This window comes from Cebus imitator, unplaced genomic scaffold (assembly GCF_001604975.1).
Source record: "Cebus imitator isolate Cc_AM_T3 unplaced genomic scaffold, Cebus_imitator-1.0 Scaffold1003, whole genome shotgun sequence".
In the NCBI taxonomy this organism is placed as follows: Eukaryota; Metazoa; Chordata; class Mammalia; order Primates; family Cebidae; genus Cebus; species Cebus imitator.
The window spans coordinates 38,834-63,576 of NW_016108318.1; the positions used below are offsets into that span (position 1 = coordinate 38,834).

General features: G+C 48.1%; 1 protein-coding gene across 1 annotated transcript in view; it reads left to right on the plus strand.

The window, feature by feature from the left end:
- The first annotated feature begins 1,773 nt into the window (after nucleotides 1-1,773).
- Nucleotides 1,774-24,743, plus strand: part of LOC108298585 — a 50,126-nt gene continuing 27,156 nt past the window's right edge. The window contains exons 1-2 of the mRNA XM_037735845.1: nucleotides 1,774-1,913; nucleotides 2,586-2,957. Of these exons, the coding sequence (XP_037591773.1) occupies nucleotides 1,774-1,913; nucleotides 2,586-2,957 (512 nt within the window). The remainder of the gene's footprint in view (nucleotides 1,914-2,585; nucleotides 2,958-24,743) is intronic.

Sequence of the window (24,743 nt, forward strand, 5' to 3'; positions counted from 1 at the left end):
CACAAGTGCAGGCTCTGGTGCCAGTCTGTGTCACGTGCTGAAGCCTCTGTCTTTCCAGGATGATCACATGAGAAGGTTTGCTTTGTGTGCTTGCAGCTGTTTTCCTGTCTTTGCCAAGCCCAGGCTGGGACCACAGGCAGTGAAGAGAAAATGTTTTTTGCCATAGCATTTGAGTAGATCTTCGGCAGAGGGGAATTACTAAACCCATGGATACAGTGTAATTACCCACAGTTCTAACAGAATGGTATGGAAAGCCCAAATCCTTTGTGGAATGAGACAGGTATGAATAAATAAATGTGGTATTACCTGCCTATTACCTACCTGTTTCACAGATATAAGGAATGTGGGCTGCCTCACAGAAGATAGTGAGGTGGATTTATCAACAGGAGTGAGTCCTGCAACCATAGTTGCAGGACTTTGGAGGCACAGAGGGGAGGTTGCCTGAAAGGTGCTATCAGGATTCCACCTGGCACAAATTTGATTGACAGCTCCTCGGGGCAGAGTTGTCCCTAACAACTCACCCTGGTACCTACCTTAAATCCCTGCAGATAGAATCACTCTTTCAGATCAAGACATTTTCTCCAGGAAGCCTGTTAATGTACCACTTTGCTTCTTGGGAGCCAGGGCAGGACAGTATGCAGGCTTGGGAACGGAGCTTCTTTCAGGTGAACTTTTCAGCTCTGGGGTCTTGTTGGATTTAAGTGAAGACTGACATCAACATGACCTACATCAGTGGTTCTTAAACTTTGTTGCACATAAAGAATCACCCGGGGAGTTTTAAGAGTCCTCATGCTCCGGCCATACCCTCAAGGCCATTAAATCAGAACCTCTGGGGATGGATCAAGACATCAGTATTTTTGTTTGTTTGTTTCTTGAGATGGAGTCTCACTCTGTCACCCAGGCTTGAGTACAGTGGCACAATCTCGGCTCACTGCAACCTCCACCCCCCAGGTTCAAGCGATTCTCTGGCCTCAGCTTCTCAAGTAGCTGAGATTACAGGCACCCACCACACCACCTGGCTAAGTTTTGTATTTTTAGTAGAGACAGCATTTTGCCATGTTGGCCAGGCTGGTCTCGAACTCCTGACCTCAGTTGATCCACCTGTCTCAGCCTCCCAAAGTGCTGGGATTATAGGCGTGAGCCACCTCGCCCAGCCAAGACATCAGTACTTTTTAAGTCCCTTCCCCCAAGGTGGTTCCTAAGTGCAAAGCAGCTCCACAGCTGGTGACTTACAACATTTAAAAATGTAATTGTTGGGCAGCCCCCTGGCACCAAGCAGCCTGAAAGTGCCCCAGCCCAGAAGCTAAAAAGGTAATTGTATTGTTTTAAGAACAGACTAGCAGTTTCTAGAGGCTGGGTTAAGGAGAGTGGGTCCACTAGGGCAATAAAGTGTGGGATTTGGAAACAGCCATGAACTCGTGTGAACTGTGGCAGCCTCGGTCTACAAAAGCCTCTCTGGGCTATTTTAAGGAAGTGAAAGAGAACTGAAGGGTGTCCTGTTGTAACACAACTCTTCTGGGCCCCAGCCCTCCCCCGCTGGCTGTGCTTTGGTCTGCTGCTGGCTAGGTTCCCGCAGTGACCACACGTCTCATATGTGCCAGGGTGGCTTAGGTTCTGTTCACCTGTAAAAGTCTCCTGGGCCCACTGGTCATTTCAGACCTCGAGGGTAAATATGGTTTGAAAAAGTTGTATCCTGTGGAGTATGTTGACTCTCTACCCTGTAGAGAAGTAAAGGCCAGGGCTGTGGTGACTCCTGCCAGAGCTGGGGACACTATGCCAGAGTCCCTGGTGTCGCTGCCATCTGAGGCCTACAGGGATTTTAAACAGCTTAACAGAGAAGCCAGTCCTTGGAGGCCCAGGCAGGGCCACAACCAAGCAGTACAACCAAAACAGATTCAGGCCACACACTGGAGGTAGGGGTTGGACCAGGTCTCCAGAGTTCAGTCCTCCCCAGTTCGAGAACCCATTCCTGAGGTCAGACATTGCCAACGCTTTTCTTGGACCTCAGGTCTCAGCCCTTGGTGCTGGGCACAGGAAAAAGCTTCTTGACCTCGGCTCTTCACAGGACAGAACTTTTGTTTGGTGCCAACAACTAGAGGGACATCCGCCCCAGGTCGCGAGTGGAGCGCGGCGGGACCTGGGGTGACTCAAGGCTTTCCGACCTGCTTAGGGAGGGTGGCTCAGAGACCATCTCAATTTTGCTGGGATCGCACGCGGGCTGAGGAAGTCGGGATGCTCCGAAGGCTTGCTGCTCTGGGTGTGCTTCTAACAGGGTTTTCTATGCTTTCTTCGCACACAAGTTTCCTTCTTCCTCGCTTTCATTCCCTGCGACCGGGGAACGCCGCTGAAAAGCCAGAGAAGTCCAGAAGCCTGGGAGCCGGAGCGCTGGGGACCGAGCCGTGCCTCCGGGCCACCAGAGCTGTGCTGTGGGAGGAGGCGCAGAGAGAGGGGCAGGGCGGGGCGGGGCGGGACGGAGCGGAGCGGGCTGCCGCGAGGGGGCGCGGTCCGCCGAGAGAGGCGGGGCTGGAGCCGGGACGCGCGGCCCAGGGGTGGGGACGAGGCAGGTTCGAAGGGGCGGGGCTGAGCAGGCCGGTCCCCCGCCCGGGAACAGGAACCCCGGCGGACTGGGCCCGGCGGGCCGCCTCGGTGCCCGAAAGGGAGCGGGTGCCCGAGGGGTGGCCCCCGTGGCAGGTCCAGGGGTGGGGGCGCGGCGCTCCGGGAGGAGCCTCCCGCGGGTCCCGCCCCGTCACGTGGGCGCCGGCTCCGGCCGCTGCGGTCGGTCCGCTGGTTGGTCGGCTGGCTGGCCGCGCGCTAGGTCCCGCAGTTGGTCGGTGGGCCTGTCGGGGGGCCAGTGGCCTGTTGCTCGCTGCCGGGCTCTCATGTTTGAAGGTGGGAGGGACACGGGAGCGGCCCGCACACCTGAGCCGCCTGGAGAGGAGCCGTGGCCCCGCATCCAGGTCAGTGGGCTGTCCCCACACCACGGGCTCGCCGAGCGGTCGGGTTTGGGATCCCCGCTGGGGGCATTGCCTGGGGAATAGAGCGCCCCAGAGCCACGAACCACGAGTCAGTGTCTCCGTGAACCCCGGAGCGTGTCGCAGGCTCGAGGACGGGGACCCTTCGCCAACTCCCCTGGCCAGAAGCCTGGGAGGAGGGCAGAACTCCTGTGGGTTGGCTGCGAAACTCCACCCCACCCTGCCTGGGATCCGCGGACGGTCCGCACTCCTGCAGGTGCCAGCGTGGCCCTGGAGATGCGCAGGGAGGTGGGGTCCCTGAGTTCTGTGCGGCGCGTCCCAGCCCTGCTCAGCCCCGGGAGCGACAGCGTGGACTAGGGAGCCTAAGGTGGTTGCAGAAGCTTTAGGTCTGTCAGCCTAGGAAACTGTTGGACATAGCGTGTGTCTGGATGCAGCACCTCAGCTAAAGCCAGTTCTACGGTGTAATTGCAAAAATGCAGCAAGCTTTTCAAAATCTAAAGCCACTGCCTCCCAGTAGACTGCAGGATGGGGACGGTCCTATTTAAAAGTGGGCTCCTCTTCACCTCCTCACATCAGACTCCAGACCCGCAGTTTTTCCTCGGAGGAAAATAAGATTATATAACTAGAAACCAGAGCTTTCAGTGTTTGGGTAGAATTAAGACAGGCATTCTTGCCAGTGTTTAATCTTCTTAAAAAACGAATCTAATTATATTTTTACTTTTAGAGCAGCCGGATATCTGGTATAGCTCCGTCTCCCTTTTCTATATTTTGGTCTACTTCCTGCCTTTCTCTTCATTTCTCTCCTTTCTCAACCCCCTCCTTAATTGATTATAATATAAATCTGAAGTGCCTTCAAATTTTATAGTGTATTATGTGAAATGGTCAACTACAGAAAAGTAGTTGACTTTAGACATAATTCATCTTCATCGTATTCATTCTTTGATTATTATAGGTGTATGAAAAACACTGAATGTTATCTACTTTAGAAATTATTTCTCTTTTGGCCTTGAGAGGCATCCCGTTTACCCTCTGCTTAAACTCATATCTAAATAACTTTGAAGTGGGAGATGGGGAAGATTGATGAGGTTTTCACTGATTGCATTTATCCATGTTTTATTGAACATATATCAATTATTAGTGATACAACTTTAAGATTTGGTGATGTGACAGTTGTTAGCTTATTGCTACTGGAGAGACAAGCTGCTTACCATGCTGCCTTCTTTACTGGGTAGCTAAGGGAGATGCGCTTTGACTTTAAGACTAAGTTGAACGATATCAATGACAAGGCTATAGGAACAAAGTTGTGGGAATTCCCGTCTTTCATCTGAGCAGGGAACTCTCGGATAATTTTAAGAAAGGGTGATGTGATGGACCTCAAAGGATTCCTTCTGGGTTTTCGAGGCAGGGAAGGGTAGAGTATGGCCTGGGCTGTGGCAGCTGTGTGGGCAGGCAGGCATGGATTTACCATGAGAAGTGGTCAGTGGTCCAGCTTGGCTCTTATGTCGAGTGCTAGACAGTAAAGCTGGTGACAAGGCTGGGAAATGGTCCCAGCTGTCCAGTGCAGAAGTCTGCACTTGGTCTGAAGGCACAGCAGGGGCCTGACTGATGATTCTGTGAATTTCTCAAAGTCAAAGACCTTAGTCCTTGACCCACCCAATTCCTAGCCTGATACAGAGAAAATTCAGTCAATATTTGTGGAGTAAACGGTCTGACAACACTGTAGAGCAGAGCTTCTTAAACTTCAACAAGTTTCAGAATCTTGCGGAAACCTTGTTCAAATGCAAATTATGATTCAGTAGGTCAGCTTCGGGACCAGATATTTTTGGTTTCTAACAGATTCCCAGGAGCATGCTGATCATTTCCCTATGTATAGCAAGATTTAGATAAGAAGTTTGCAAACCTGGCTATTCTTCATGATCGCCTGGGGAGTTTTGTAAAATGTTCAGATTAAATAGTCAGGGATGTTTTTATCAGGTTCCCTTAGGTGATTCTGTTGACAAACCCAAAGGCAGTTGCTGCAATGGCAGAGTTCTGGCAGTGTTGTGGGAAGCAAAGTCCAAGGGAAAAAGTCAGTGGGGGCGGTGAGGCTGGATGGGAAACTGGGAGGCTGATTCAGGGTAGAAGGGATGAGGCCTTATTTTGGGCCTGAGAGAGTGGTGAGGAGGGGATAGGTAGGGAAACTTCGGAGAGACAGAATCTGTAGGACAGAGGACCAGGGAATGGGAGGTGTCAGTCTCCAGACTGATAGATGGAATGAGAAGTGAGGGGAGAGAAACAATTCTGGGAAGATTCAGCTTTGAGCCTGAGGAATGGTATGGCCTTTAGACTGTAATGTTTAAAGTTTAGAAAAGTTTAGAAGTGGTTTTTGACATGGCCATCTTTTTTTTTTTTTTTTCCTGAAATGCAAATCTGCTCATGATGCTGTCGTGTTTGAAATCCTCTGGTGGATCTCCTAATGCAAAATATAAGAAGGAAGTGCTAATATAAACGCAACTGACAAGGTATTTAAACATTTATTCCATTCCATAGCCTGTTCATCCCCATTCAAGATGTGACACGCAGTCACCCCTTGATGTGGGCACAACTAGGCCGAAACTTTTGGCAGCTTTGGGTATTCCTGAGTCACTATGTTTTCTGCTTCCTTCTTCCTCAGAGGAGCTCCACTTCCCTTGGATTTTATGTTTCTTAGCATCATTCTTTGGTTCCAATGCTTGATGGCACCTATGTGTCTCTGTCTTCATGTACTCTATATGTAGTTCTAGGAAAGGTGGGCTTTATCTTTTATATACCCTTAAAGCCAAGTCTTGTTTGACTTTGTGGATCTTCACAAGCTTCATTCTTTTCTCTCACACATCTGGTAAATAATCTCCTAGGATAGGAGGACAATCTGTTTAGCTTTAGGCCCAGATCTCTTTAGCACCTTGAGTTCCAGGGGACTGCTGACTCTGAGCTTTGTCTTCAGCAAATGTATGATTTCTGTTCGCGTTAAGGTTCTTGGCTTGGTGATCCTTGGTAATTCTTACTTTCATTTCCTCTGTCTGTCATGTTCATGCATACACAGCATTCATTGTGCATGATGCTTTTAATCACCCTGCCCTACGTTGTATAGTAACCATGACCCCTAACACACTTGTAGGTAGGTGGGAGGCCTAGACACAGAAGGAATAGGGCTGTCTCTCTGATAGGATAAAATATACCATCCTTGTACGGCGTTCAAAGCTCTGCAGTGGTGGGCCCTACTTTAGCTATCCAGCTGCATCGCCACTGTTCCCCAAACTGAGAAGCGGAATAATTTTCTATTCTTTTGTGCTTCTCTGCCTTTGCATACACTATTTCATCTTCCTGGAAAGACCTTTTGTCTCTGTTCTGCAAGATGGATAAACTGTTATTAATCCTCAGGATGTAGATCAAATTCTTGAAACCCCATTGCCCCTAAGTCATTTTTGCTCTTCTGTTATGTACATATCACATCAAATACAGATCTGCTATGCTATTTCATCACTTTGTGTGTATGTCTCTATCCATACCCCTCCTAACTCTAAGCTGCTTTAGGGCTGTATCAGCCCTTGTGTGTGGCCCCACACTTAGCAGATGTTCAGGAAGAGTATGTGGTAGACATGGGCCTTGAGCTGGCTGGCTTTGCATTGTTTATTTCAGTAAAGAGGGAAAGAGGCTGGTTATTTTGTGTGGTAGATAAGAGGAGAAATAGGAGTGGAAGCTGAAAGACTGGGAGGAAGGACAGGTCCAGTGAAGTGTGGGCCCATATGGCTAGAGTCATGAAGTTGGGTGGACACTGGGAGAGGTGAGGCTGAAGTCTCAGGCTGGGAAGAGATCATGGAAGTCTCTGAAAGTTGGAGCTAAATAATTTAAATTTTATTCTGATGATGTTGAAGGTTCCATACTCAAGTGTGGAAAAGACATAGTAAAACTATTTGTTCAGGATGATTCTGGCTGGGAAGGGCAGGTTGGAGGGACAGGGAGGAACTTCTTATGAACACAGGCTGTTAGAATAACCCATTGACGTAGCTTAGGACCTAAATCAAAGCAATGGCAATAGGAATAGAGATAAGGGAGCAGAGGCAAGTGAGCATGCCAAGAAATCCAGCAGGATTTGGTGGCTGATTGGATTTGAGGGAGAGAGAAAAGAGTCAAATTGGTTACTGACATTGTGTGTTAGTTTGCTGGGAGAAGAATGAGGCAATTGTTAATAGCATGAAAGCATGGAGGAACTTCATGGAAGGGGGAAGGGAACTGAGAGTCGTTGATTCTTTTGGAATCAGAAGGGAGCCTTGGTTAGTTTCTTGATTGCCCATTATATGTTTACCCATGAGAGGATGGTGAAGCCCAGAGAAACCTACCCAAGATCATTTAGCTCTTGGTGGTAGAACCCACGCCTCCTGCCTTATGGCCTAGGCTTCTATCTTCTGTAGCACATGAGTTTAGCCAGAGGATAACTGCCAGAAGGTCCAGATGGAGATTGCATTAGGAAGTGAAAAATGGGAATGAGACCAGGTTTAGGGTGAATTCAGCCTGCAAAACAGCTAAGACTGGAGTCTTATAGGTCTAGCACCCAGATGGAACTGTCTGCTGGTTGCCAGTGCTATAGGGGCCCAAAGGCTCACGAGGCCTCCTTTTTGCTCTGTAGCCTAGCTGTATGTGGGGCTGATGGGAGGTAGGAAGTACTTTTAGGGTATCAGCACTGTTATAATTATTACGTTCAATGTGGGCACATGTGTATTAATTTTCTTCTGTGAATGTAACCACCCATCAATGTATCAATTCCATGGAAAGTTATATTCCAAGGCCCAAACACCTCCCCTACTCAAACTTTAGGGACACATCAGTTGCCTGTTACAGTGTGGAGTGGGGTTGGGGGTGTAGGGAACAGCTAGCTAGGGAAGGCAACCAGCCATAAGGACCTCCTCCAAGCAGGAGCGGGTGTAGAGCCAGGATCACAATTCAGATGGCCCAATGAGGGATACAGCTATCAGATGAGGAGTGAGGATCTTATCTAGAATCTGCACTGCTGTCAGGAGATTCAGTGGCCCTGAGGCTGGAGTTCCTCAATCCTCCTCACCCCGCCCTTCCACACTTCACTGCCCAGCCAGGCTCCTCAGCCTCCAGCCTCCCAAGATGGAGTCTTGTCTTGCCATGTACCCTGACATAGCAGTCACTTCTATTTCTATGGAAGAGCTGGGTTAGTGAATGTGAAACATTTGGATTATTGTCTGAGATGTGGTACTTGCCAAATAACATATACATAAAGAATACTAGGAGTCAACTTTGAGGGAAAACTTGTCAAGACTCCCTTTCTCTTTTGAGCTTTGTAGTGGAGTCTTGCTAGTTTATACCTCACCTTGTTCTGAAGGTTTTTTGTTTTTGTTTTTCATATTAAGACCAAAATGTGTGCACAAGCCTGCTCACCCATGGTAAAGTGTCAGGGACAGCCAGAAATTGCACAGATTACAGACTTAGATTTACGTTTTTCATTTCTTAGGAAGTAGGTGGGTGGAGGATCTACTAATGCATCTCTAGGAAGGCATTTGTGTGCTCAAGGGAAGCTGTGGGGACTAGATCCCACATTGCCTCTTCCCTGGCCTAAGGCCATGTTAGTGTTCCCAGGTGGCTCTGCTCTGAGTATATCTCTTTCCTCCTGGGAATGAGGACAGGCATAGGGAAGGAGGTGATCCAGATTTCAGGATTTCTGTGCCTGCTTAGGGATGCCAATGAGGGCTATTTAGTGGGGATATTCTTGCCCCTGCTCTCCAGGGTAAAGCTACGCTTCCACAGTGACTTATGTGCATGGTTGAAATTCAGCCACCACATGCAGTTGGGCCTCTCACTCTGACCTGGAGGGCCACTCCTGTGACTGCACAGGGTATCCCAAGAGGTCTTCTTAGTAAACTTCTCCAAGTTTCTTCTGGCAGAAAGGTCCAGAGAACTCTGCCAAAAGGAACTACTTGGTTGACAGCTGTGTGCATGTGTGTGTGTCTGTGAGTGTGTATGTGAGAGACAGAGTTGTGGAGGAACCGAGAGGTTTGTTACAGGGACAAGGGGGACAGAGAGAGGGTAGAGCCACAGTTCAAGCTTAGGAAGACCAAAAATGGGTAACCTCTTTTTTGCCTGCTCAGACAAGAAAGCCTCTCTATTCAGGAGCAACAGTTTCCTTCTCCCAGCACGCAAGTCTGTATTCCCTCCTAATCAAAGACGTTTTTGCACGAATAGCTAGCTCAATGCTAGACTGCTTCATGGAGGCAGTGGACGTGTAGACTGGCCCCACAGAAAGTTTCTTCCACAGGAAAGGATAGAACAGAACTTCCAACCTTGGTGGATTTGACAAATGGCTTGTTTCATGAGGTGAGGGTAGTGCCATTCTCATTTTATGGGAAACAGGTGCCAGAGAAGTAAAGATACTTTTGAAGGTTCCAGAGTATTCCATGTAATTTATTGTCCAAACTGAACACTTTTGAAAGTGAAAGGAGGCACATAAATGCTAAACTGGGTGGGGCCTGGGGATGATCAGGATCAGGCACATTGGGATATGTGGTTTCAAATTCAATGTTCAAAACTCCAAATTCTATGAGCAACGCAGGCAGGAAAGGGAAGGGATGGGGTGGGAGAGTGGATTGGCCTAAGAGGGTGGAAATCGATTTGGGGTAGGAATGGCAGATTCTTCTAATGCAACATTTCACCAAGGCAAAGGAATAGTTCTTGACTCCAACACGTGACCTTGACTGGATGTCATGAAAAAGTTTTATTACATAAGCTCTTCCTGCAACCAACCAGCCAAGACATCTGGTTCTTGGATGCATGTGCTCACCTGGTAACAACAACAGCCTTGTGTGTCTGTCTGGGCTTTCACTATGCCAGCTCACTGGTGCAACACAATGTCCTGGGCAGGGATTATTGTCCTGCTTCTGGAGATGAGGAAACTGACTCCTCTTGCCTGCCCCACCCCCTCATTCTATCATGGCAGGCAGCAGGTTTTCCTCCAGCATGAGGACTTGGCCGGCCTAATTCCTGAGTATCCTGGTAGCTCTAGAGTGGAGAGTTTGAATCAATCAGTCCTCAATTAAAATTTCAGCTCTACACAAATTTGCTGTTGCTCCTTTGAGCAAGTTTCCTTACCTCTTTGAGCTTTATATTCCTCATCTGTTTAATGGAACAACAATAGGCCAAATCATTTGTTGGCTGTGAAAACAAAATGAGATGAAATATTGACTTCAGTGCTTGGCACATCACAGGTAGTCAGTAAATGCTATTATTCCCTTCTCAGGAAGCCTGAAAGAAATGGTTTGTCAAGAGATATTTAGATCATCCAGAGGACTTATCCTGAAATTTCAGGTGGGAAGTTGCATGCTCTGGGCTTCCAGATATGACACAGAAACGGCAGCCGTGGTAGAGGTGAGCAGAAAGTCCAGGAGGCAGAAGTACATGACAAGGTAGGGAATAGCCTGGATTCAGGTGGCTGTTCACCCATATAACAGGACGAAAGCAGCAATCAGAGAGAACACAGAACTCAAACCAGCTGGACGAGATGTGGCAGGGGTAAGTGCAAAGTCCTGCCCTTAGGCCCTGAAAGTCAATTCTGTGAGTGTCCTACCCGTCTGTGTGGAAAAGCCCAATACATTAGCTTAGCCTGGCTACCTTAATTGAAGTCCTGGGTTTAGATCTTGGTGAAGGATCTTTTCCTTGCATTGGCTGAGACTGGCCACACCTGGAGGTGATGCTCTGACTTCCACACTTTAGAGGAGAGACCTCAAATACTGCAAAGCCAAGTATCCCTGTCTTATAAGCTTTGTAGGGGCCCAAGGACACTCAGGAAGATAAAAGGGAAAGACTGCTATTTTCAGGTGGGCAAGGGGACCAGCATGTTCTGTGTTGCTCAGAGGGCAGAGCTGAAGGTCTATGGTAGTGATGGCAAAGAAAACTGAAGACGGGGCAGATTCTACTTTGACATAACGTAAGAAATTTTAAAGAACTCAAGCTGGTCTCTAGGGCCAAACAGCTGTTTTAGAGCCGATATTGGTGTCTACCTGCAAAGGGTATTGTCCAAGCAGTACTGACTAGGGAGGAGTTTATGAAATAACAGGGAGGAAGGCATACTGAAAGGTTATAAGTCTAACTAAAGTGCTGTAGGATTTTGGCAAAGGGAAGACTGTGGATCAACCAACTGGGGTGGAATCCTGGGGAGCCGGGAAGAAAAAGCTCTGTAGGGATCCCTGGTTGTCAAGTGAGTAAAAGGCATAGAAGCCCAACTGAGCAAAGTGGGATCAAGAAATAATAAGGAATCCAGTTTAGCTAGACTCTTCCCATTGTTAAAAGTCAAAGAAAGAAGTTGGGACTCCAAGGGAGAAAGGAACTTGAATGCTGAACTAAGAGGCTAGACTTTATCCTGTCGGTAGTGGGGAATAATTGGTGGCTTCTGAGCAGAAATGACTTGCAGCAGAATGTAGGCTGGAGTGAGGGTGGGAGGCTGAGGAAGGAGCAGCCTTAAAGCTGTGCAGAAGCTTCTGTATCCCAAGTCACAAGCTGACCATCTCACTTAGTGACCAGGGCTGGGAGAGGGGAAAGGCTCAGGGCAAATGTCTGTGGGCTGAAAATGAGACTATGATCCCAAAGAAGAGACTGGACTATGTATATTCTTTGCTGATGCCTGCCTTGGCCCAACCACCTGACTGTGGCCTGAAAGCTGTTTTAGACTCATTTGCCACTCCTTGAAGATTTTGAGAACACACTATCCTGAGACCCGGAGAACCAGGGCGTGTGATGTGAGACAGCTGGGTTCACAGCATCCTAGAGGGCATAGCAGTTATAGAAGGGAGTGATCCATGAGGACACTGGTCACAAGAATGTCCTCCTGGATCACTCCCTTCTATATCTACCATACCTTGCGAAGTCTGGCTGTCTGCAGCTTGGGCCACAGAGCGAGCGAGGTTCCATCCCCGGGAGGAGGCAAGGAAAAGATGTGGGCGCCCGGGCCTCATTCAAGTAGGCTGAGGTTTTGGGTGGGGTGTGGTGTATGGGAGGAATGAGTGCTGTGGTTAGGCAATGTGGATGCCTGAGCGGCATGATATCTTGGTCTGAGTGGCAGGGAAAGAGTATGGCAAGAGTGGTAGGAAGAGTGGCCATGGAACCCCAAGGTCAGAACTGGCCCACTGGATCTGGGGAAACTCCTACCCATTAGCAGCAGAGGTAAAATATAATTCTTATGTAGAATCAGTAGGCTTATGACATTATTTCTTATTTCAGCCTCTAAATAATTTTGAACCATCCTCTATGCTGAGAATGGTGATGATGGTACCACAAGATGATAGACATCTCCCCTGCCTGAATGGAACTTAAGAAATGTTCTCCCTGGCCAGGCATGGTGGCTCACGCCTGTAATCCCAGCACTTTGGGAGCCTGAGGCAGATGGATCACGAGGTCAGGAGTTCAAGACCATCCTGGCCAACATGGTGAAACTCCACCTCTACTAAAACTGCAAAAATTAGTTGGGCGTGGTGGCAGGCACCTGTAATCTCAGCTACTCAGGAGGCTGAGGCAGGAGAATTGCTTATATCTGGGAAGTGGAGGTTGCAGTGAGTTGAGATTACGCCACTGCACTCCAGCCTGGGCTCCAGAGCAAGACTCCATTTCAAAAATAAATAAATAGATAAATGTATCCCCTTACTCAAACCGATAGTAGTAACTGCTGAGAAAATACAATTAATATTCAGAGAAAGATGTTGGGGGACCTGGTTGCTGAGGAGGTAGTATTTGAGGTGTGTCCTGAAGGAAAGACAGGGACTGGAAACACCCTTTTCTATGGGGCTGAAGGGAATTGCTAGCAGAGGGAACAGCAGCACAGAAAGGAAGGCATGAGTAATGTCAATTAAGGGACACCTGTGAAAAGCAGCTGGAGGTGTGGTTTGGCTAGAACTGAGGAGTAAATGAGGTTACATAGGGCACCGGGGATTGGAAATTACTGTCTATGAAGTACCCATTATGCATCAGGCATTGAGCACAGAGTCTGTGCTCACTTAAATTTCAAAGCAGCCTTTCAGGGCTTTAACTGAAGAGGAAATGGGCTCCGATAAGATGCCTGATCGTCCCAAGTTTCCCTAGCTGGTGAGTGGCCGAAATAAGATTGATGCCCAGTCTGCCTGATTCTAAACTCTGTTCTTTCCATTCAATCTTGCCACCATGTTTAGAATCCAGATTATACAGTCTCAAATTTACAGTGAAGACCTGCTCTTACCATCTTGGGGCAGGAAGATGGTCAGATGGCACAGGGCAAACCACATTAACCTTTAAGAGGCAGTTGGTGGACATGGCCAGATTGTCACAAAGCATATCTCAGTTCTAATACATATATATGTATACATACACATGTATATAGGAAGTTAATCACTAACTTCCTAAATACAGTTTGCACATTACAATAGAAATGGTTACTCCCAGACTGCTACAGGCAATTTCTGAATTGCTGGCTGAATTCCAATATTTTCTCAACCCTTCAATAAAGTATATTAGAATGGAGCAAGATAAGCCTGAATCCTCTCTAATTTATACAAAAAGCTTCTACCATTAGTAACAAGTTACCTACAACCAACCTTACCTGTTATAGGATACCAAGGTATCAGCCCTGAGAGACGTTTACCAAGAGTGGTAACTCCAAGTGGGTTGGAAGGGTGGGATGAAAGTAAGAGTCAGAGACATGTGGGCAGTAACCCAGGTGGGGCTGTGGGGGTGGAGAGGAGGGGCTGAGTTCAGTAAGTGTTTGCTGAGAGCCTGTCCACACGGGTGTAGAGTGGGCACTGGGATGCCTGCATGAAAGGAGAGCATTGTTTTCATAGATAGCATGTTCAAGATCTGAGCAGGTGGGTGTTGGTGGGGGCTGCCTGCTTAAGTTGGGGTTTGTTCTTATGTGTGTATCCAGTAGAGTCAGCCAGTCTTTATTGCTGAGCAAGTCTGCCCAGGGCCCAATTCTCTGTCCAATTTGGCCTTCCTCCTGGAGCCCAGAACTCAGATCTGGCCCTGGTGGCCACATTTTGCTTCTGTCCTCAGGGTGAACCCAGGGTCCTTCAGACTTCCTAATGGGAAGCTTTTCTTCATGCCTTCCTTTGTGCACTGCTGTTCCCTCTGCCAGCAATTCCCTTCAGCCCCATAGAAAAGGGTGTTCCCTGTCCCTGTCTTTCCTTCAGGATACACCTCAAACACCACCTCCTCAGCAAGCCAGGTCCTCCAGCATCTTTCTCTGAATATTAATTGTATTTTCTCAGCAGTTCTACTATCAGAGAGAAAAGTTGAGAAGACCACCTGGGGAGGCAGTAGTAACCACTGATAAGATAGAGGAAATATTCAGAGGAAGAAGTTAGGGAAGCATCTGGGCTGCAGTGACTCAGGATCTCATGTCAACAGGAGACTTCATGTGGGAGGAAGCTCTACCTCCTTGTCCTGCCACTTAAGAAGGAGCACTGAGAACCTGTTAAAGGCTGTTCAATGGTCACAAATCCAGTCCTCAAATGTTATGGTTTATATTTAAATGAGAATTTTAAATAAGGCAAGTGACAGCTGAATGGGAAATGGAGTTAATGTCGCTGTTACACATCGTATATGGAAACCTTCCCTCAGTCACGCCTGGAGTGATTGTCTTTCTGGCTATCGGTGTCCCCTAGTAGTGTGGTGTCTACTGAGAATAACCTGGAGGCCTTTTTTGGACACCAGTACAGCTCAGCCATCTTCTCTCAAGGCCATCTCTAGAGTTACTATGGGCTCTCTTGATGCCAGTAGATGGGGCCAGGGACCTACTGCTCCAAGGCTGAAGCCAGCCAGCCATGAATGTGGTCAGGACTTGGCCCTTCCCCTCCCTAACCCCACAGAGCCTAGTTCAGCTTTAGCCTCCATGTTTGGGGCCTCCCAAATCCATTTCCCCAGTGGCACCTTCTCTGTCAGGTGCCTGCCCCTGGGATGGCCCCTGAGCCTCATAACTCGGCCTGTTCACTGTCCCTCAGCAGGGTCACCTTGAGACCCTAGTAGAATGGCTGAGGAAGGCACCAAGGGGCTTTAAGAATGGGTGTGTGATCCCTAGGAAACCTTCGGCTTTAGAAGGCCCTGTGGCCCTGGCCTTGATCTCTTTTTGTCAGGTACTGCTAGAGGGATGCAGAAAACCTGGAGCATGTGTGCTGTTTGAGCTTCTGTACCCCAAGGTCTGCCTATTTGGGGGCTACCTGCAAGAGGGACTTCTCAAAGGGACTCAACATTGTGGCTGGTTCCCCCACAAATCCCAATATTTAGGCCCTGATGAAGGGTCTTGGCCAATTCCATCTTCTGGAATAGTGCAGTTGGGAACATGTTCTCTGATGAGGAGAGGCAGAGTGTTACATACTTACTGGGCCAGGCACCGAGGTGGGTAGTTTATTCTGTCCTCTTTTTTAACCCTCTGACTAGCCCTGTGTGAGGCAGGTATTTTATCCATTACATAGTAACCCGAGAGGTTAATGTACATATTACCTAAGGTAAAAAACTAATCCAGCTCATAAGTAGTAGAGCAAGGATTTAAACCCAAGTCTGTTTGACTCTGCTATGGTCTGAATGTTTATGTCTTCTAAAAATTCATATATTGAAATTATAATCCCCAAAGTTGATGGTATGAGGAGGTGGGGCCTCTCATGAGTGGAGCCCTCATGCTTGAGATTGGTTCTCTTATAAAGAGAACCTAGCTAGTTTCTTCCACCATGTGAGGACACAGCTGGAAGGCACCATCTGTGAACCAGGAAACAGTCCTGTTCCAGATGCTGACTCTGCTGGTGCCTTGCCTCTGGGCTTCCTAGCCTCCATAGCTATGAGAAATACATTTCCATTGTTTGTGAGCTACCTACCCAATTTATGGTAATTTTGTTATAGCAGCCTGGACAGACTAAGACAAAACTTGGGCTCTTTCTGCTGCATCCTGCTCCTCTCCTTCTTCAAGGGGAAGAAACCCCCACTCACTGGGCAAGAAAGGAGCCTCAGAAGGCTTGGGGCTGGTGGGTATGAGGGTATCTGGCATCTATACTGTCTCTTCTGTGGCACTTTTGAGTCACATAGCCCTCTGTACTTTTCACCTTTTCCTTTGACTCTGAGGAACTGTTCGGGTATCTTCTGTAGGGGAATAAAGACCCCTGCTTTATGGAAAGGAAGAGATAAGAAAGATGGGAGAGAGGTCCCAGGAGACTGTTAGACCTTCCCACTCCCCTGGGGTCCAGCTAATAAACTTCCAGGAACAAGACCACTTGGGCCTGCAGGGAAGGGGCTACATAGTGCAGTGTAATTCTCCAGCAGACATGTTTTTGACCTGCAGGAGCACATGTGCAAGTGGGGGATTCCTAGATCACTTTTCTTGGGAAAGCCCCTAACCCCTTTCTGGCCTCTGAACTCTTAGGGTAGGGAAGTGATCCAAGTGGCAAGTATCTTGTGACTGGCAAGCTGAGGTTAGGGACCAGCCTTTTTCTGGCTTCCCCACATGCTGGAGCTTTTGAACTGAGTTGAAGAGAGCTGGCCCAGGGCTCTTGGCCCTTGAATGCAGCTTGACATCTGGCCAGGCTGCAGGATCTTTGGGTTTCCTGTTTGTAGCATCCTAAAGTCTAGCCTCACTAAATGGTCTTGGTCCAGAGGTATGATTCAACTTAGAGCTGATTTACAAAGAATATAGATAAAAGAGTACTGTGAACTATGTTTACCTCTAAAGTCTGAGGATGTGAAGCAAAGTTTTCCCTGGATTCAGAGGGAAGGTGAAGACCAGTGGGTCAGAATAGAGGCCAGTAGCTCTGGAGAGGAGGCTGCCTTCTTCCCTTAACTTTCCCAGCTGCATGTCAGAATTAGTTTGCTTGGGCTGCTATAACAAAGTACTAGACTGAGGAGCTTACACAACAGAAATTTATTTTCTCCCAATTATGGAGGCCAGAAGTCTAAGATCAGGGTATTGGCAGGGTTAGTTCCTTCTGAGACCTCTCCTTGACTTTTATTTATTTTTAATTTTTTAATTTTTTTGTTTGTTTGTTTTTGAGACATAGTCTCACTCTTTTGCCCATGCTGGAGTGCAGTGACACGATCTTGACTCACAGCCTCCTGGGTTCAAGTGAATTTCCTGCCTCAGCCTCCTAAGTAGCTGGGATTACAGGCATGCACCACCACACTTGTTTAATTTTTTGTGTGTTTTTAGTAGAGATGGGGCTTCCCCATGATGACCAGGCTGGTCTCGAACTCCTGGTCTCAAATAATCCACTCACCTTGGCCTCCCAAAGTGCTGGGATTATAGGTGTGAGCCACCATGCCCAGCCTCTCCTTGACTTTTAGATGGCTGTCTTCTCCCTTTGCCTTCACATTGTCTTTCCTCTGTTACCCATGTGTCCTAATCTCCTCTGCTTTTAAGGACACCACCTATTGGATTAGGGCCCACCCTCATTATCTCATTTTAATGTAATTACCTCTTTAAAGACCTTATTTCCAAATATAGTCACATTCTGAGGTATTGGGGGTTAGGACTTCAACATAAGAATTTTGAGGGTGTGGGTACAATTCAGCTCCTAACAGAGTGTTTCCAAAATCCTTAGTGAACAAGGCTCAGTATCATGGTGAAGGATGGAGAGGATGGTGGACCCAGCTAGCTAGTGGAGGAATCCTGACTGGCCTTGTCCAAAGGCTCAGCTCCAGGCTGAGCTGTTTACTTGAAGTCAGGCTCTCCGGCAGTAGTAGTTTGTGTGCAGTGTCTTCATCTGGCTACCCCAGGTCCCTTGGCACTCCGGTGAAGACAGAGCTGCTGATGCCCTCCAGCCCAGGCCTTCAGGGGAAGCCTCCTTCTCCTCTGATGGAAGCAGGGGCCAGGCTGTTGTTGACAGTACACACAGGCCTGTCTTTAAAGAAGTTCTTTGGTCTTCTACTGGCTTAATTTTTTTTTATTGCAAGAGGAAAAGCATTGCATTGAATCAAAATTAAACTGTTGAACAAACTGTTGAAATGAAGGCTCAAATTACAGAATACGTTTTGATTAATTCAATTAGTGCTTGCCTACAGCCTGCCAAATTCTGGGGCCTATCCCTCAGCAGGTAGCTAGGGAGGCTCGTAGGAGGGAGTTGGCTATAGGAAAAAGTTATGCACGTTCCAGCTAATAGAGAAAACTTACCAATTCATATCTGTTTGTTGTTTTGTTGTTGTTGTTGTTGTTGCTTAGCATTCTAAAATAATGGAATGGGGAGAAATGCCTGGTTTTATCATCTGTTGGGGAAGCTACATCCTTTTATCTCATTGGTCCTTCGCGTATACAGTTGCATCCATCAGTTATGTCTCTTGCTCATGTGAGGCCCAAGCATAAGTTCACCTTATGATAAAGACACTTTCACCTCTGATTATGTGGCTGTAAGAGAGAAGGCCCCTAGCTATGGAGGAAGTTTGATGGAAGAGGCTGTCATGGATAACGCCCAATTCTTTTTCAGAATGCTGGCCAATGTTACATGCCCAGCCTCCTTTCACTTCCACTCAGATACACAAACACTTAACATTTTGTGTCAACAAACATTTACTGAAGGTCCTGTGCCAGGTTCTTTGCTGGACTCTGAGGATAGAAAGGTGAATGGAGTATATTTCTTGCTCCCTAGCAGTTAATCTAGACAGGGAGGCAGACATATTGAGAAATAATATAAGTTATTATCTTTATAAACAATATAGACAACTCTGATGATAAAGGTGCGTACTGGATATGACAGGAGCAGAGCAGAGGTATCCATCGCCTTCAGGGACGAGGGGTAACGGGTTAGGAAAGGCTTTCAGGCCTTAGCATGGGTGGGATTTGAAAGTAGAGATGGAGAAAAGCACCCAAGTAGAGGAAGTACAGAAAATGGGGTATTTCTGTATTTGAGGGTAGGATGTGGTCCAGGGAAGCTGGAACTCAGAGTGGTGAGAAGTATAGCGGGAAATGTTAACTGTGTTAGAAGACCTTGGCAGAGCTGCAAAATACAGCTTCTCCCCAGAAAGCATTGGGGAGCCGAGGAATGTTTGGGAGCAGAGGATCATGTCATGAGCTCAATGGAACATGTCCTGCCAGCACCAGGAAAGAAAGAATGCAGCAGAGTTGGCTAGAGGGAGAAAGCCCAGAGGAAGCCGTTTTGCAGTCTGGCTGAGAGATGGTGGGGTTCTAAGCTGTGGTGAGGTGAGAGGTAAGGAGAGTCTGGTGGAATGTTAGAGCCCATCCGGGGACTTTGAATGGCACTGTAGAAAGACACCAAGTGACTCATCAGGAACTTAGGCTCAAATATCAGTTCTGCTGGAAGGGAAGGTAAAATTCTGTGCCCCCGCCCTGAAAAGCCCATATCCCCAGCTGGTGGTTTGGATTTTTGTGTTAGCCTGTTACTACAAAAAGAATACAAGCATACACAGAAATAGTAAAATGAATCCTCTTACCCATTACTCAACTTAATAGTGTCTTGCCTGTATTAGTTTTTTAGGGGGGCAGTTTTTGAAATGAAGCTTTTTGGAAATATTCAATTTGAGATTGCATTTGAAGCATTTCTCTGAATCTGTCTGTGATCTGGTTGAGGCAAAGAAATGACTTCATGTGCATTTGTTCCTTCCTGGAGACAAACTGTGTGTAGTCATGTGTGTTCTTTGCTATAAGAAGGAAAATGAGAGTAGCTTCTCTTGAAGGGTGAGTTCTGGGGCTGAGGAGGCATGTTGCCAAAAGAGTCCTGTCAGGGGCGTGATGCTCTCTGTCTGCTGTGGGGGCAGGTGCGGTGTGGACAGAGGAGAGAATGGAGGTAAGGACTACCACAGGACAGACACCCTTATCCATTCACTGGGAAGTGCTTGTTGCCCAGAGCTTGATTCACACTGACCAACATGACAAGGCTACTCCGTAAGCCAGACACCAGTTTAATTTACTCTGGCAGGCATTGTGCTGTGGTCACAACACAAATGCCTGCTTTCCTGGACCGCCTTCCTGGCATTACCCCACCTGGGAAAGTGAATTACAGCATCATACGCAGGTTGCTGGGGAGCCACACTCTCAAATAGAAGGCACCGTGTGCATTGTAGGTGCGTCACTACGGGCCCTGATGGGACCTCCTCGCTAGTGATAGTCTCTTTCTGGTGCAGGCCACTTCCTTCACCAAGGTGACTCTAGGGAGAGGGGAGGATGGGCTGAGCTGCACATGCTCAGTTCCTTCTTTCATTCCCACCATCAGATACTGAGCTGTTCCCCAGGGGAGGAAGTCCTGGAAAGAGAAGAAGTCAGTATCCCCCCTTGAGTCTTCCCCATGGCAACAGGAAGCAGAAACTAAATGGAGGTGGGAACCCATGTCTCAGCCAAGATTCATTTGAACAGGCAGGGGTAGGGATAGAGAACTTGCCTGAGCATTGAAAAATTAGTTTTGACGGACAGAGACTGGGGAAGGGCCCTTTAGGTTGAGGAAACAGCATGAAAAAGACACAGTAGCATAAGAATGCACTCTTGCAGCTGGGGTATCAGGAACCCAGGAGCAGGTCTGCTCACTGAGGAAGTGCAGCAAGAGCAGTGGTTAGGAACATAACCTTGGAGCCAGGCTGCCTGAATTCAAATCCTATCTTTACTGCTTCCTGGATGGATGTGTGATTTGACCAAATCACTCAACCTCTCCAAGCTTCAGTTCCCTTTTCTGTAGAATCTGGATAAAAATAGTTATAAATATTGAGATATGAGATAAATAAGAGCACTTAGCTGCAGGATATTTTGGGGTCAGCTCCAGTTTGGATGTCCGCTCATGCGTTTGGACTGCTGTGGGAGAGGCTGGGTGTTACTCAGGAGAGAGGAGGTCCTCCTGTGCCCTGGTTCTGAATACCTGAACACAGGCTGGGCGATAGAAGTGAAAAGGATGAGATGGACAAGAGCATCCCTGCAGGGGGAGACCACAGAGATCCGGTGGCTCACAGGGGAGGGGAGAAGGGTAGGGAAGCATGACAGGTAAATGCAGGCCGCATAGTTCAAGGAGGGACCTGGAGAGTGCTTGTCCCAAATGCCGGAGGAGAAGCCTATCAACACGGATGAGATGCCAAAGAAGGCACTGGGGCAAACGCTGACTGATGGCTGGTCTAAGCACTTTATTAACTCATTTAACCTTCACAACCACCCTTTCAGGTAGGCAGTTTCATTTTTATTCTCACATTAAAGATGAAAAACCTGAGGCACAGAGGTTAAGTGTCTTGCCATTGGACCTATAGTGTCGGAATCAGGGCTCTCACCCAGGCAGTCCAACCCCAGCTGAGCCTTTTAACCCCACCCTAGATGGCCTCTTAAGGAAATGGAAACAGAAGCAGCTGGATGGATGAGAGCATGGCGTCGGTGTTGTACACAGATGAGTGACGTCCCACTACTGTGGGTGTCAGAGAGCACGGGAGGTAGGTAGTGAGGCTCTGAGGCAAAGGAGAAACATGGAATATTAACAGTAGGGTGCAAGGTCAAAGGACGTGTTCTAGGATAGCAGAGGAAGGAGGGCGAGAGTGCAGATTCAATTTAGAGGGGGAATAATTGAGAGGCTGGGTCTCAGTAATGATAGGAGATTAGGGGTCATAGGGAGGAGGGGCAGGTCTTACAAAGCATGTGAAGAGAGGGTAAGAGATGAGAGAAAGGGAATCGAGAGGTTTCGTTTCTCATTAAAGAAAGATGCATGGTAGTTTGCTGAGGGAGTCTGACAGGAAGAAACATGAGAGTAGAGACCTGGGTGCATGAATGTCTGATGGAGCTGTATGTATTGTTTAGCATCCTGGGAGCAGAAGGAAGAAGAGACACGTGAACCTGGTTCCCCAGGCAGAGGGAGGGTGAGGGTAAGCTGTGAGAAGAGAGACAGAATGAGCTGAGGAGCAGGTTATGTGAGCTAGGAGGTGACTGGAGAGAGGTGAGGACCTACAAACTGACAAGCAGAGGCAGGGAGAGAGAGATCTTCCACGTTGTCCAGAATAGGGCTATGGTGAAGAAATGGAGTCAAGGAAGTGTGGGGAGGGAGGGGATAGGTGGGTACCCGAAGTGGGCGGGTAGAAGGGACAGGCTGGCAGAGCCTGATTACACTTGTGGAGGGGAATCCAGAGAGATCCTTGAGCTCCCTGAGAAGGATCCTTCCTTCAGGTCCCCGCCTCCTCCTCCTACGTTATTGCTGGGAAATGTGGGTGGCTTCTAGGTGGCTCCCTTTGCCTAGTGGCTACAGGCCATGTTCTGAGGGTTATGGGTGAGACACCCTTCCCAAGCCAGGAACAGCTTTATTTGCTGTCACTCTTACCCTGCTCTCTGGCCACTGAGCTACATCTTTGTAAAACAGGGCTGATAATTGTGCTATATCCCTCACAGGACTCCCTTGAAGATTAAATGAGAAAACAAAAATGTGGACACATTTTTTTTTTCACAGCAGCAGGGGCTTCTCATAGGAGACAGGAAACCTGTGAAATTCCAGAGCAGGCCGTTTTTACACACAGGTGGGTATTGCACAGGCACCAAGTAATTCACCATCATCTTTATCTATTGTGAATGGCTGTGTGGCCAGGGGCAGGCAGCCAAATCTTAGAACATGGGAGTTGTTGTTGCCTAGTCCTGGCTCTTCACATCTCAGCCTCGAAGGGTAGACTCTCATTTACATTTACTTCGTAGACCCACTCTTACTGAGCAGTTGAGAAGGAAGGGAAAGAACCTGCTCTCCGAAAGTTCTCTGAGTGGCTATGGTGGGCCCCATCCCCATGAGGGCACAGATATACTTGTCTTACAGTATCAAGGGGCAAACTGATGGAATTTGGTGATGCTCTGCTCCCTGGATGCTATCTGGCTCCCCATCTCAATTCTTCCTGAAGACACAGATCCCTGTCTCGCTTCCCTGTCCTCCCCCTCCCCAACCCCTCCTTGATGGAGTGCCTGTACTGTTTGACCTTTGATATCTGCCCAAATTGTTCTTTAGCAGACTTGGCATTAAGGCATGGTCTTGGTCACCAAGATTGTTGTGGCCTCTTTACCCTAATCAGTGCTTGAGTTGGGAAAAGATCCAGCTTGGGGAGAGAGGGGAACAAGGGCAGAATATCAAGAGCAGAAATAGGAGGGGAGAACAGTCAGAGGAAGGTGAAGCAAGCATTCAACAACATTAAGCAAACACAGTGAAGGAAACTTGACATCAGCTTCTCAGTGCTCCTGAAGCCCAGAAGATCGCATGTGCTTCTGGGTGTGAGCCATCAGAACCTCAGACTCACACCCGTTTCCTGGCCAGATCCTGAACTCCTCCTTGTGGGCTGGGCTCATGGTGTCTCATGCTCATGTCTTTAGGGCGGCGTTTCTTTTAAGAAGCTTGCCATTTCCAGTAGGAGGAGGATGTCCCTCCTGAGACAGCTGTGGGACAGCTACGCTCAGAGGGAATCTGGCCTCGTGGCGCCCGGAGGTGAGGTCTCAGTGCCTGGTGCTGTTCTTCACCTTCTTTAGAGGACAGTGTTCAGCTTTGTGACTGAATCCCCTGCTGTGATGATGTGTTGCTGGAAATGCTGTTTGGAAGCATGGAGGCTTGCTTAAAGGGCTGTGATTTGGTGAGAAGGGCCCGAGCTTTTTGGGAATGCTTAAGTAGAAGCATCTGAGCTTGGCTATGCCAAAGGAGGCTGGTGGTGGAGCAGGGACTTGTGACGGGACGTGGGCTGGGTCTTCCATGGAAGGGCCAGAAAGCAAAAGGAATCCTTCCAGTGAGTTCGGCAGAACTAGGCTCCAGCACAAATGTTCTTAAGGATGTTCTGGAACTCGCCTGGCAGGGAGTGGCTGGGAATGCCCTGTGCATACAACTCACTAACCTGGTATAGCGGGAAAAAGATGCTAAGCAAGAAATATTGCATTCATCCCCTGTTGCCACCCAGCACTACCAGCCTGTGTCTAGGTTCAGGGCCCTTTCTGCAGTTCTGACAGATCTAGGCCCCCACCGGCTTGAGCTTCACTGGCTAATCAAAACAGCCTGATCTAGGATGTTTAGGTGGAGACAAGAAACCTTGTAAGTGTGAAATATTTTTGTGACTGTAAATTTCTAAACAAATGTTTCCTCTTGGGAGTTACTGATACTGTGATTAGATGGAGACCATCTAAGCATGCTTGTTCACCTTCAGTGGCATTCTTTTATTTTCTCCTCTTCAGCGTCTCTTAGACTACTTAAGCTTCTATTCATTGACAAAAGAAAGCTCTGACTCTTCACTTTTATTAGACTTTGATATTCACTAAAGGCATTCAGCAACTCTGATAGCAACTTTCTCAGCAGCCTGGCCCCTCTGTCCTGCTCAGGCTCCTCTCTGTCATGACTGGATGTCTTGCTGTGTTGGGCTCCTCTGTCTTGAGGGAAATTTAGAGCCCCTGTCCTTGTCCATCATTGTGATACGAAGCCAGTATCTGTGGGCTCTGCCATTGCTCTGAGGAGCTGTCTTCTCAGGCCAGGTGTGCTGCTTCTCCTCTCCACTGTCAGATCTGATCCTGTGGGGGTGGTGACCTCAGGACGAGATAGGACCTATGGAGGACAGGACAGGTGGTGACCTCAGGACGGGATAGGACCTGTGGAGGACAGGTACAGCTTGTGGCCCCTGGCAGAAGGTAGGGACAACTTCAACTGCTTATGCTGAGAGCCTCGCCAGTGTAGACCAGTGACCCCTTTATTTCCTTCCACTTTCTCCCTTTTAGAATGGGAGTTGAGCTCCAGGGCCAGAGACACAGCCCTGCCTGTGAGGGGCTTATCACTCAGAAAAAAGCGCCCCTGGAGAGGTCTGTCCTGGGAGTGGTGAGGGGGA